This window comes from Podarcis pityusensis (assembly GCF_964106645.2).
Source record: "Podarcis pityusensis genome assembly, chromosome: 14".
Lineage (NCBI taxonomy): Eukaryota > Metazoa > Chordata > Lepidosauria > Squamata > Lacertidae > Podarcis > Podarcis pityusensis.
The window spans coordinates 32,385,000-32,398,477 of NC_138039.1; the positions used below are offsets into that span (position 1 = coordinate 32,385,000).

Sequence of the window (13,478 nt, forward strand, 5' to 3'; positions counted from 1 at the left end):
TATTAATCCAGGAAGATTGTTCTTTCAGGGCTCTACCATCGCCATCGATCCCCGGCATTGAATGTGGGGCTCCGAGGTGAGCTTGGCTGTCTGGCTCGTGTACCGGCCACCTAGCGCACCAGCAGCCACCCTGTCAGGCCTGCTGGAGGCGGTGGCCGGCTGGGCATTGGAGTTCCCTAACCTATTGGTATTGGGGGACTTCAACATCCATGCTGATGCCACTCCCTCCTCACAGGCTCTGGACCTGGTGTCTTCCATGGCGACACTAGGGCTCTCCCAGTTTGTTTCGGGCCCCACACATCAAGCAGGCCACACGCTGGATTTGATCTTTGGCGTCGGTATAGATGTGATCATGTTTCCTTCGATGAAGGTGCCATGGTCTGATCACTATGCTCTGAAAGCCAGGATTGACGTTCCACCCCCACCCTGCTTAGGTGGCGAGCCGATTTGGGCTCGCCCGCAGAGGCTGATGGACCCTGATAGATTCCATCAAGCCTTGCAGGACCTTTCTCCCCCTGGCGACTCATTGACTGAGCTTGTGGAGGGCTGGAATACCCAGCTCCTGGCAGCCATCAATGAGATTGCACCTAAGCGCCCTCTGCGACCCCGCAGAAACCGGGCTCCCTGGTTTACCAAGGAGCTCCGGAAAATGAAGCGGGACCTCAGACGGCTAGAGTGAGTATGGCGGGGTGCCCGTGACGGAGCCTCAAGAACATCTTATAGGGCTTTTATGAAAACCTATGAGATGGCAGTGAAGGCCACTAAGAAGTCCTACTTCTTGGCCTCCATTGCATCCGCTAGCTCTCGCCCGGCGCAGTTATTTAGTATAATTCGGTCTTTAATCTCCCTCAAAGGACAGCCAAATTTAAATAACAATTTGACACACAGCTGTGAGGCATTTGCGAGCTTTTTTGCGAAGAAGGTCCTGTTGCTCCGCCATGACCTCCCTGCCAATTTGGATACAATAAAGGAACTGGAGGCCCCTCGACTGTCCTCGAATCCAGTATTGGACCACTTTGACCGGATATCCCCAGCCGATGTGGGCAGACTCCTCCGAGCTGGAAAGCCCACCACTTGTCCTCTCGACCCGTGCCCGTCCTGGCTGATTAGAGCGTGTCCAGACGAGGTGCGGGCCCCCCTGGGGGATATCATCAATTTGTCCCTTGGCACCGGGACATTCCCAGGGGAACTGAAGGAGGCAGTGGTGCACCCGCTTTTAAAGAAAACATCATTAGATCCCTTAGATATATCCAATTACCGCCCGGTTTCGAATCTTCCATTCCTGGGTAAGATGATTGAGAGAGCGGTTGCTGAACAGCTTGTTAGGTTTCTGGATGAAACATCGGCTCTGGATCCATTCCAGTCCGGCTTCCGCGCTGGTCATGGGACCAGGACGGCTCTGGTCGCCCTAACAGATGATCTCCGCAGGCAGCTGGATCGAAGCGGGTCGGGGCTGCTGATTCTTCTAGACCTGTCAGCAGCCTTCGACATGGTCGATCACGAACTCCTAGACCACCGCCTTGCCGACGTGGGGATCCAGGGCACAGTCCTTCAATGGTTGCGCTCGTTTCTCTCTGGCCGGGGACAGAGGGTGGCGCTTGGGGGGGAATTGTCATCCCGCCACTCCTTGGATTGTGGAGTGCCCCAGGGTGCGATACTCTCCCCGATGCTTTTTAACATCTTTATGCGCCCCCTCGCCCAGCTTGTCCGGAGTTTTGGGCTGGGCTGCCATCAGTATGCTGATGACACCCAACTCTATCTGTTGATGGATGGCCATCCTGACTCGGCCTCAGACACACTGATCAGATGCTTGGAAGCTGTGGCTGGATGGTTACGTGCGAGCCGGTTGAAGTTAAATCCTTCGAAGACAGAGGTCCTCTGGCTGGGACGGGACGATATGGGATTGAGGGGGCAACTCCCACCTCTTGCGGGGGTGCAATTAGTGCCAGCACTGTCCGTTAAGAGTTTGGGTGTAATCTTCGATACCTCCCTCTCCATGGAGGCGCAGATTGCAGCTATAACAAAGGCGGCATTTTTTCATCTCCGCCAAGCTAAGCAGTTGGCTCCTTACCTCTCTTGCCCTGACCTAGCCACTGTGATCCATGCGACGGTCACCTCCAGACTGGATTATTGTAACTCGCTCTACGTGGGGCTGCCCTTGAGACTGACCCAGAAACTCCAGCGGGTGCAGAATGCCGCAGCGAGACTCCTTACGGGGTCTTTGCTGCGAGATCACATTCATCCGGTGCTATACCAGCTGCACTGGCTCCCGGTGGAGTACAGGATCAGGTTTAAGGTGCTGGTTTTAACCTTCAAAGCCTAATACGGCCTAGGACCCTCGTACCTACAGGACCGCCTCTCCTGGTATGCCCCACAGAGGAACTTACGGTCTTCAAATAAGGTCCCAGGCCACAGAGAGGTTAGGCTGGCCTCAACTAGAGCCAGGGCTTTTTCGGCTGCGGCTCCAACCTGGTGGAACGCTCTGTCACAAGAGACAAGGGCCCTGCAGGACTTGACATCTTTCCGCAGGGCCTGCAAGACAGAGCTGTTCCACCAGGCCTTTGTTCAGGGCGCAGCCTAACTCCCTCCTTTGGCAATCTTTACATAACTTTTTTTTTTTTTAAATAATTTTTATTAAGGTTCCAATCAAAAATTGAACAAAAAAAAAAGAAAAACATAAAAAAGATACACAAATACACAATACAAATCTCAAAAAAATAAAAAAATAAAAAGAAATAAAAAGAAACACGAAAAGCAAGAATCAACAATAAAAAGAAACATAACAATTAAAAACAATATCTCTTTTCCATTTCCGTTTTTAAATTTACTTATTTTCTGGACTTCCTCATACCTCCCTCTTTTGTATTCCAATCCAAATTGTTTATCCAGCAATTTCTTTTCCACTTTTTTAATCCCAATCTTTAATTTTAATATAATATATAACTTCAACTTCTTTAAACCTAATCTTGATCTTAATGTAATATAACATTAAAATTTTACCTCTTATGTCAAATTTCCATTTCCTTAAACATCTTTAATCCTAATCTTTAATCTTAATCTATCATTAACTTTAACCTATACAGCTGGAAACCGCTTATTTTCAGTCCAACATCACTCTAACATTCTTTAATTTTGCAATGTTTCTGAAGATAGTCTTTGAATTTCTTCCAATCTTCCTCCACCGACTCTTCTCCCTGGTCACGGATTCTACCAGTCATTTCCGCCAGTTCCATATAGTCCATAAGTTTCATCTGCCATTCCTCCAGCGTGGGAAGTTCTTGTGTCTTCCAATACTTTGCGATGAGTATTCTTGCTGCTGTTGTTGCATACATAAAGAAAGTTCTATCCTTCTTTAACACCATTTGGCCGACTATGCCCAGGAGAAAGGCCTCTGGTTTCTTAGGGAAGGTATACTTAAATACCTTTTTTAATTCATTATATATCATTTCCCAGAAAGCCTTAATCTTTGGGCACGTCCACCAAAGGTGAAAAAATGTACCTTCAATTTCTTTACATTTCCAACATTTGTTATCGGGCAGATGATACATAACTTTAGTTTATGGCTGCCATCAATTTTGATTTTAATTAATTTTTATAATGTTTTTATAATGTTGCACTATTTTAGTGTTGTTGGCCGCCCTGAGCCCAGCTTCGGCTCGGGAGGGCAGGATATAAATAAAATTTATTATTATTATTATTATTATTATTATTATTATTATTATTATCCATGACTGGACCTAACGGTGTCCCTTTACCTTTTATAACCACCTTCAAAGAATGTATGTGAACTAAAAGTATGGGGTGGCATGTGTGCCAGTTCTGCCCCCATGTCTGTCCCCTCCACCCCTAACCTTCCCACACTTAGTAGGAAGGCTGAGGGTGGAGTTGGCAGGAACTGCCACACTAGGGATGGGACTAGCATGCCAAGTCCCGCTACATTTTACTCCCTCCTGTGTTCTTGGAATGCTTTAATAGGGTTTAATTAATCAGAAATGTGCTTATCAACAAACAATTCCATAAATGGTTGACAGTTCTAGCATCAAGGTACCACCAGCATGTGATGAAAACTCAAAAATGTTATGCCTTCAGGAGAGTTTTCAGAGGCAAGAGTTTTGGTCTGTTCCTGCTACTACTCCACACCATTCCAAAATATTCCAATTTCTCTGAAAAGCTAGATATTAAGGAAATCAAGTCATGTATAGATTAATGTTTCGTATAATCCATTCCATACTGTATCAAGTGGGGGCACTAAGCATCACTACCCTATTTAAAAAAGCCAGCACACAATCAACTGAGAACATCTTGCTGACAGATATAAAGGTTTTTAAGTAAATACCTACCTGTTTCAGCCCCTCCCGGGAATGATCAGCTGTTTTCATTACATCTTCAATAAGCCACCAGGAACTATGCAAATAAATTGCTAATACTAAAAAAGAATGAAATGAAGACGTTTCATTGAAATGGTTGCCACCATGATACCAAGAGCTCATACAGGGTTTCAGCTGTGCTGTCTTCCTCTTGCTGTTGTCAGTTATTTCCATTATCAACTATTCATCAAACCACCCTTTGTATTGTAGGATCCCAGGGCAGTATACAGATGAAAGAATTCAAATCAATATAAATAACAAAAGGAAATCACAGCAGCAACTATAGAACCAATTCAGCAGCAGACATAGAATTAACCATACCTAGGTTGGCATTCCTCCCCCCAAATGCCACTGGAAATAGATGTGTTCCTGTTGACAATGGAAAATAATCACCAAGGAAGGCAAAAGAACCTCCCAAAGTATTTATCACCACAGGGAAGACCCTCTTTCAAGTCTCTTTACAATGGGTCACACCAGTCATGCAGTATAGACATGGGCTTTTTTCTATTTATTTAAAACATTTTATAACACTCTTCCATCAATAATCCAAGGGCAGCTCACAACAATAAAACACAATACCAAGAAAACCAATGTATTGCAATACATCATAAGCCAATAGCCACGCAGACTGGGTATTTACAACCTACAATGGCAGGGTGACCAGGCAGGCCTTTTGCAAGCACCAGGCAAATGTCAATATTCTGTGTTTTTCCAAATTTTGAGATGAAGCTCTCATCCCAAAGCACATACATTTTTAGAAATGCCTAAAATAGATTACACATTTAAATACAATACATGTTTCAATGTAAAGTTTTGTTCAGATTTTTTAAAACACCCACCTTAACTCAGAAAGAGGCCAAATAAACTTATAGGTGAACACAGGCAAAATTGTCATAGACCATCCATTGCTACTTAAAAGTCATCTCCAACACCTTGAAATGAGTACAGAAGACAACAGGGAAACAACGCAAGCAATGTTTTTTTGTTCTTAACTGTCACTTCAATCAAAGAATACTTCCAGAAAGAAAAATACAGTTGTGTGCATCAAGGGAAGATCTACATTACTGAGTGAGATAAAACACACCAGGGAACAGAAGCTATACAACATTTAATGGTGGAGGGCAGAATTTATGTACCAGTAAGTGAAATGGAAGAAGTGGTGCATTTCAAACCACAAAAAGCTTTAACAGGAATGTCATCAATTGCCTATGTTAGCCCCGAGACTGTACAAATGTTCTAATGCACATATATAAGGCTGGTTTCTCTGCACTAGCTCCCAAGTGAGCTTGAAGGGTAAGTGCAATCAGTTAGTTAACTTATAATTTGAATAAATTATTAAAGCATGCACCAAAATGTGTTTACATGCAAGCTGTGAAAGAAAGGGAAAAGGGGAAGCTGCAGATGCATAATTACAACTAGGCCCATTTCATTACATATTTCACACTCCCTTGCAGAGGGTTTTCATGTGTTTTCTTTATGAAGCATGAGCAGCCCACAAAAGGTTGTATCCAATTGTAGCTCTACATCACTCGTTCTGATAGCGCAAGGATATATGCTTGCTCAACAGAACTTTATCTTCTCCACTCCCTGTGCATTGCCTAAATCTGTTCTAGGTTCTTCCCCAAGCCTCTGGAGCAGATTCAGAGAGGGCATGGGGTTTACACAGAGGGTGGGCATGAAAATACCATTGCCCAAGCATTAATACTTGTACTAATAGAATGAGTGCACTGGGTACTGCTCCAGAACTCCATCTTCCCACACTAGCCAAGAAATAGGCAATTAGCAATTGTGAACAAGCACCAGACAAATGGGACAAAAGGAGTCCAACGTCAATGAGAGCTGTGTCGATTTAATAGCAAGCAGATTTTGGCTCTGCCTAAAGAAACTCTATGCAAAATACATGGAAACGACTTGACTTTTTTATGGCACATTTCCTGTGCTATTCAATAATTTAAAGGAACAGAGGGGAAGTAGTCCAGTAAAGCTGACATAGCAACTGTCACATCATATTGCTTGGATTACTTTGCCTGTACAGATCTCTTTGCGGAAGGAGAGGGAAAGGCTTCTCCATATCCCATATGAAGGTATATTCACCATTAATTTAAAGTGGTGGCTGGTACCCATTGGGACTGCTGTGGCAGAAGGCAAGGAGGCCAATGACAGGCAGAGTCGACTAGGTCTGGCTTTGTCTCCACCCTCCTCCTCCTGCTGCCTGTTGAGGTCCGCAAAGGCAACACTGAGAATGCAGAGGAGGAGGAGAAGGAAGAGGATAGCCAATGTCATCCACTGGACTGGCTGTAAGAAGGCAGGCAGGTGGGAGCTGACTAAGGACACAGTGTGGTTGGTGGGGCAGTGCCACATTTGCCCCAATGGACGAGCCTCCACTATTAATATAGTATAATAATATAATAAACAGATTTTCCCTAAGTGCACTTATGTTCCCATCTAGCCAACTTAAGTTCCTTTAGCCCACTTAAGTCCCCACTTAGCCAACCTAAGTCCCCATTTAAGTTCCCTTAGCTCACTTCAGCCCCCTCAAGTTCCATTTAGTCCATTTTGAATGCAAAGAAGTCTTACAACACCTTTGTGACCCTCGTTATGGAGAAGGGCATATCAACACCGACACAAAAAACACAGAGAAGAGATAAGGAAGGGCCTCAAATGCTTTGGACCTGCTTGTGCATTGACAATAGGCAGGACCTTCACTCCATTGTTTTAGAAGACTGGTGACAACTTTCTTTCATTTCAGCAAGCCTACCCAGACATATAATTTAGTTACTTATATTTGTTTTCAAAAAAATTATATGTGTTTTATATAATAATAATAATTTATTATTTATACCTCGCCCATCTGGCTGGGTTTCCCCAGCCACTCTGGGCAGCTTCCAATAAAACACTAAAATACAATACCCTATTAAATATTAAAAGCTTCCCTAAACAGGGCTGCCTTCAGATGTCTTCTAAAGGTTTGGTAGTTATTTTTCTCTTTGACATCTGGTGGAAGGGCATTCCCCAGAGCAGGTGCCACTACCAAGAAGGCCCTCTGCCTGGTTCCCTGTAACTTGGCTTCTTGCAGCGAGGGAACCACCAGAAGGCCCTCGGCGCTGGACCTCAGTGTCTGGGCAGAACAATGGAGGTGGAGAGGCTCCTTCAGGTATACTGGACCTTGATAATTATTTTATGCCTATTTGTTTTTTAATCGGTTTTTTATTTTACCCAGGGCTTTTTTCCAGCTGGAACTCACAGGAACTCAGTTCTGGCGCCTTTGCCATTACAATAGGCATTCATGGTGAGTTCCAGCACTTCTTTTTCGAGAAAAATAGCACTGATCTTACCTGCCATTTTATTATGTACACTGCTTAGTGAGCTTTGGGGTTAAATGGTTTATAAATCTTTCTAAAGAAAGAAATAATAAAATTAATAAATGCACATTCAGAATCTTGGGTATGTTGTGGCAAGATGTGGTGGGATGGTCTGATTTAGGGCAGGGGGAGCAGTTGTAAAGGACATGCATGACACATAGGTCATAAGACATCTAAGGGTCTAGAACACAGCTCAGGACATGGTTGACATGTCCTAGTCTAGTCACCACCCATGTCCAACAGGTGGAGCATGGGGAGAAGACAGCATAGTGGGAGGCTCCCCAACAGGGCTTTAGTTTTTCACAGACCCTAGGAGAGGCAGAAGGCCATAGTTTCCACTGGTGGAAGTCTTCCTACCCTTTATTTTCCTATTGCAAACTTAACTGCAGTGCCTTCAAAAACTGAAGTGGGAAAGATAAACTTCTTACCTATTGCATGGACTGCAAACTTTTACACCTAGTTTTGTAATTCAGTGTGAAGGTATTATGGCACACAGTGTACCACAGAAGTACAAGGAGAACATTTTGAGTCCAAAACTCATTTATAAGTTTACTCTTCTCCATTACTACAGACTGATGTCAGGAAACAGTTTGTTCTTTTGTTCCCATTTATACCTTATCACAAACCATTACCATCCTGCAATCCTATTAAAGCAGGCTTAAGGGAGATCTCAATCACAAGGTGTCTAGAAACAGTGATAATAAAATATTTGGTGGAAGGCTGTAACTTTGGTTCTCAATGTGGCTCAGTTAGCAAATCTCAAATAATGGCAAATCAGTAGACAATTGAGAGAAACTGTGGAAGAGTTTAGTAATGAAGTAAGATCATGTTTTTAAATTGGGTCATGGATTAAAATTCAAATATAGGCATAAAATAGGAAGATAAAACAGAGAGGGAAATATTCTCCTGTGCTGGTTTGTGTGTGTTTTTGCAGAACACAAATATTTGCAGACAAAAAGTTCTTCAGAGCATTTGTAGTGGGAGGGAAGTTAAAAATGGTATACTGGTAATATTTAAGTAAGAATTCGTACAGCAATTCCACAAAGCTCATGAATATTTATGAGAGTGCATACGTTATAGACCCACTGCCAACACCCAAGTTTCAGTTTAAATAGAAACACATTGCTAAAATGCATTTGCCACGTTTCAAATATCTGAAAAATATTTGTTTCAGTGTTCATTTAAACAGTAGCATAAAGTAACACTGCTCACCTGCCCACTGACATTGGATCTGCAGTACCAGCAAGAACCTGGGAAAGACACTACTACCTTTTCTCCCAATTTCTCCATACTTTTGCATGAAGGTTCCAAATTCCTGGCAGCTCCAGGTAGGGCTGAGAAAGACTCCGGCCTGAAACCACGGAGAGCCACTGCCAATCATTGTAGGCAATATTGAGCTAGATGGTTCAATGGCCTGATTTCAGGATAAGGCATAAGAATAACTGTGTATTTTATTGTTGAAACCTGCCCGAGGACATTATGATAAAGGGTCGGTAAGAAATCAAATAAATGAATAATGTATTTGTTAGCAATAGTAGTAGTGACATTTCTATTCCACTCTTCGTCCAAGAAGGTCAGAGCAGTTTACATACAACTTTCACATGGCCTCCCATCCAGACCCTTTTCATGGCTAGACTGCCTTAGCTTCAGCAGCTGAATCATATCATATGCCTTCAGATCATTCTGTGAGCCATGCTGCAAACTGAAGGAATAGGGTAAGCCACTCACCTGTGTTCTTATCTTGTGGATCAATTAAAACCAGAAGCTTATGTTTGCTGTCTTCTTTATACAGAGGAAGGAAGTGCATCAATGGAGCCTCAAGTTTAACCTGTAATCAAAGCAGTTATTTGCATTCATAATCTGCAACAAAAAGTAGGACTGCAGTTACTGTTTTTAATTAATAGCAAAAGTCCAACTGTATAAACTTGGGATCTGTCTATGGGAAATGGCATTGAGGTTCCAAAACTACACAAGCACATAATTGTTATAACAAACCAGGATCAATCCAGTTTCAAATTTTGGTTTGTTAACTGTGGTTTAGACATACCAGTTTCCTGTATTTTTACATAAAAGAGCCTGCAGTTTCCTTTCAAACCACAAACAGAAGCTTTAAACTTCCTTCCCTCATTCTGGAAAGATGGAGAAGCACATGAACACAAGCATTGTCAAAGTAAATAATTGCTGGCCAGAAAACATTTGTTATTGGTAAACAAATATAGAAAGGTAAATAAATACTGTAGTAAAATAAACAAATAGAAAACAATGGTTTCCTGTCAGTTCTGAATCAAGCCTAAGTGTCTTATCGGCTTAGAACACCTTAGAACACTATAAAATTATTACCACTGCATAATAATGGTATCTATAAATGGATCATAGCATTTATAAAGTAATCAGTAAGATTAGGCTGCCCCACTTTGTAACACTCTGTGTCACTTTTTGTGGGGCAGGGAGAAATTCCTAATCATGTATGAAAGAAGTATCCTGTGATTTTAAGGTGGTTGCCCAAACAAATACAAGTTGGCATTCTGGGTGTTGGAACTGACCCCCCCCCCCCAAAAAAAAACACAACACCACACACACCTCAAGTAATTATATGATCAATTCAGTTCGACTCTCTGAATAATCCAGAATAGACGTACCTACTCTCCTTTAGATAAAAGCCATTACCAATGTTATGTACTGAGTTGAATAGGATCCAAACTGCAGCAGTCTGATTGGTCCTAGAACAATAGGATCCATAATGCAGCAGTCTGATTGGTCCTAGAACAATAGGATTCAGAATGCAGCAGTCTGATTGGTCCTAGAACAATGCAGCAGTATGATTGGTCAGCAGGAGCCACCAATCCAGCTCCAGATAGAAGTGAATCCACAACCTGATTGGCCTACAGGAGAATTCCGGAATTAGCCAATCACGTGCAGCCCATTGTGTAAATAATGTATATAAGCAGATACTTTGAGGGGACTTCCATTCCCTCCTTACCACTATGAGCTGAATAAAGAGCATGAAATCCACTCTCGACTCTGAGTATATTTCAACCAATTTGTTTATTTCACTTTTTTTTTTTCAAAGAATGTATGAAAGTTTAAAACTGGCTTAAGCAAAGATACTTGAGTTTAATTAAAAACGAACAACAAATTCAAAACAGTGAGGGCAATACCCAGGCCCAAACTGGTGAGGTGGTAGAAATGAGGGGAAAGGGGGTGTTTAATTACAAGAATCTCATCTCATGCTTGGACTGAACATCATCTCAGTGTAATCCTCTTCTACCACAACATTAAGCCAAATACCCAGTTTTCTTTGCCACAGAAATTGGGAACATTTTGATTTTTCATCACAGAACTTGATTAGCAAACTGCCAAATCCAAGTGTTTGTTATAACTGGGATGGGGGACAGGGCTGAAAGAAACAAAGGGAAGATGTTCCTGAGAGGTCTGTTTTCACTCCACCCCCCAAATGCAGCAGAAAATTAAAATAACATTTAGGTTCTGATTATAAACCACAGAAACCAGCATACTTATAAATCACAGCCAAGACGGCATCCTTAGCTCACCCTATTGTGCCTCGCTTTTGTAAGGATGCAGCATCACTTAGCGTGCTAAGCTCCTCAGTCCCCCTTCCCCCTCTCCCCAACTGAGCACCAGATGGGATGCTAACTCTGCATCCAGGCACGACAGGTTGAGCTAAGGACAGAACAACAGCCTGAACCCTTTTGTGTGTGTCTCTCTCTCCCTCCCTCCCTCCCACCCCGCCTTGTGTTTTATTTAGCTTTGGAAGCAGTTCCTTTCTTGAGACGCCAGAGGGCATTGAAAGAATGTTTTATTATGCCAGGCATCCTTTCCTCTCAGGCTAAATAAAAACTCACCTTAGGTACACAGGTTTCTCCACTCACCCATGGAAATGACTACAAACCATGTTCCAAAACTGCATGAAGCCATGGTTTCAGTTGGCTTTTTTAGTTGCTCCAGCTCAATAAATAAATGCCTTTATGGAAGCCTCCCCCACCCACTTGTCTTGTGCTGTGAAGCAGTGACATGGTGAAAGGATGCCAGAAGGATTGAGGGATGGGAGAAAGACTTAAACATCCCATTTCCTTCCAGCTGGGAACAGCCTGCATTGCAGACTTAATCTCTAAGCATTTTATCTCGTCTGCATCAACCCTTTTTGTTCAAACTTTCCATGACAACCCAATGCACATTAGAAAACACAATTGTTAGAATAAAAACACCCTCTGGCACTGAAAGCAAATCAACTGTATCCAAGCAGTTGCAGATCATGCAATAACAACTTTCAATCTACAGTGTTAATGTCCTCCCAGATCAGGATTATGGGGAAATAAAATCTGCAGCCAGAATCCAATGAGGTACTTCAGTCACACACCCAAGCGTTTCTTTGCACGCAGTGGGATTGTTGACATTTTTAATTGAACAGTAGATACATTCATCCCCATGTCATAACAAATACCGCACTGGAAAGCCCCCTCAGTTTCATAAGAGGCTTCCTATACAGCATGGACAGGTCCTGTCTGAGTAGCAGAAATCAAAAGTACCCTTGGACACACCAATCAAGTCAGTTGTAGCCGGATGAAACAGAAACCCATGATCTGAGCAACGCTGGCTCCAGGATTGAAATGCCTAGTCTTTGCAAAGTCCCTGGAAGTGGCCATTTCAATTTACCACAATTCCACAAACTGATGCTGTCAGGGGCATTTTGGGAAACTGAAATTGTTGTTGTTGTTATTGACCCGCCCTTCACCCTAAGGTCCCAGGTGGGTTACAATATTAAAACGCAATACTGAAAACAGTTTAAAACAACTGACAATCACAAAAATAAGCTGGGCCCTAAAAATATACACTACAAATATCAAAAGCCAGCATAAAGAGGTGTGTTTTCAGCATTCTCTGGAAGCTGTATAATGAAGGTGCCGGACACACCTATGCGGGGATGGAGTTCCACAGCTAAGGGGTCACCACAGAGAAGGCCGTCTCCTGGGCGACCACCATGCCAGCTTCTGAGGGTGGAGGAACTACCAAGGGGGCTCCTGGCTCCTTCTGCCAACCTTAGAACCTAAGGTGGTGAGTAGGGAAGAAGACATCCTTTGAGGGATTTGTCTCCTGAGTTGTTCAAGGCTTAAAACACTAATATGAGCACCTTGCATTGGGCCTGGAAACGAACAGGCAAGCAGTGCAACTGTTTCACTGCAGGTAGGTCACTGGAATACCAAGGTGATATACGTGCTCCACAGTGATGGTGAGGGGACTTGGGAGTGAATGTGTCACCAGCTCAATCTCACCATTCCACAGTGAGAAAAGAGCACCAACAGGAGCACCAGCCATGTCTAGTGGAAAGATTCCATCATTCTCCGAGAGAGGAATGACCCAATGGTTCCACCACCCATGCAGAAATGGGTTACTACATTCAGCCCAAAGCTCACCAGGGAATTGTCCGTGCTGTTCTTGCTCCCTGCTGCTGCCACTTTGCAAAACCACAGCTGAGGCAGGGCAGCAGGACATGAGCTTGAATGAGCCATAGTAACATAAGAAGAGCCTTACAGGATCTGGTCAAAGGCTGATCTACTCCAGCATCCTGCTTTCACCAAACAGATCTTTAAAGGAGGCTCTTAAGCAGGACATCAGTGCAATAGCACTGTCCCCAAATGCAATTCTCAGCAACTGGTCTCCAGAGGCATACTGTCTCCCATGCATAGGTAGAGGATAGCCATTGTAGCTAGTAGCCTCTGAGGAAGGTGAA

The 13,478-nt window shown here is 43.2% G+C and overlaps 1 protein-coding gene across 4 annotated transcripts in view; it reads right to left on the reverse strand.

The window, feature by feature from the left end:
- The window catches only part of LOC308463626 (protein FAM169B-like), a 61,872-nt gene that overhangs the window by 31,256 nt on the left and 17,138 nt on the right, over nt 1-13,478 (reverse strand). For all 4 annotated transcript variants that reach the window (XR_013979633.1, XM_080982204.1, XM_080982203.1 and 1 more), the window contains 2 exons: nt 9,458-9,557; nt 4,341-4,426 (listed from right to left, as the gene is read on the reverse strand). Coding sequence is in view for 3 of the 4 variants with exons in the window: in XM_080982204.1 (XP_080838330.1) it covers nt 4,341-4,426; nt 9,458-9,557 (186 nt within the window). In the remaining variant the exon portion in view is untranslated. The remainder of the gene's footprint in view (nt 1-4,340; nt 4,427-9,457; nt 9,558-13,478) is intronic.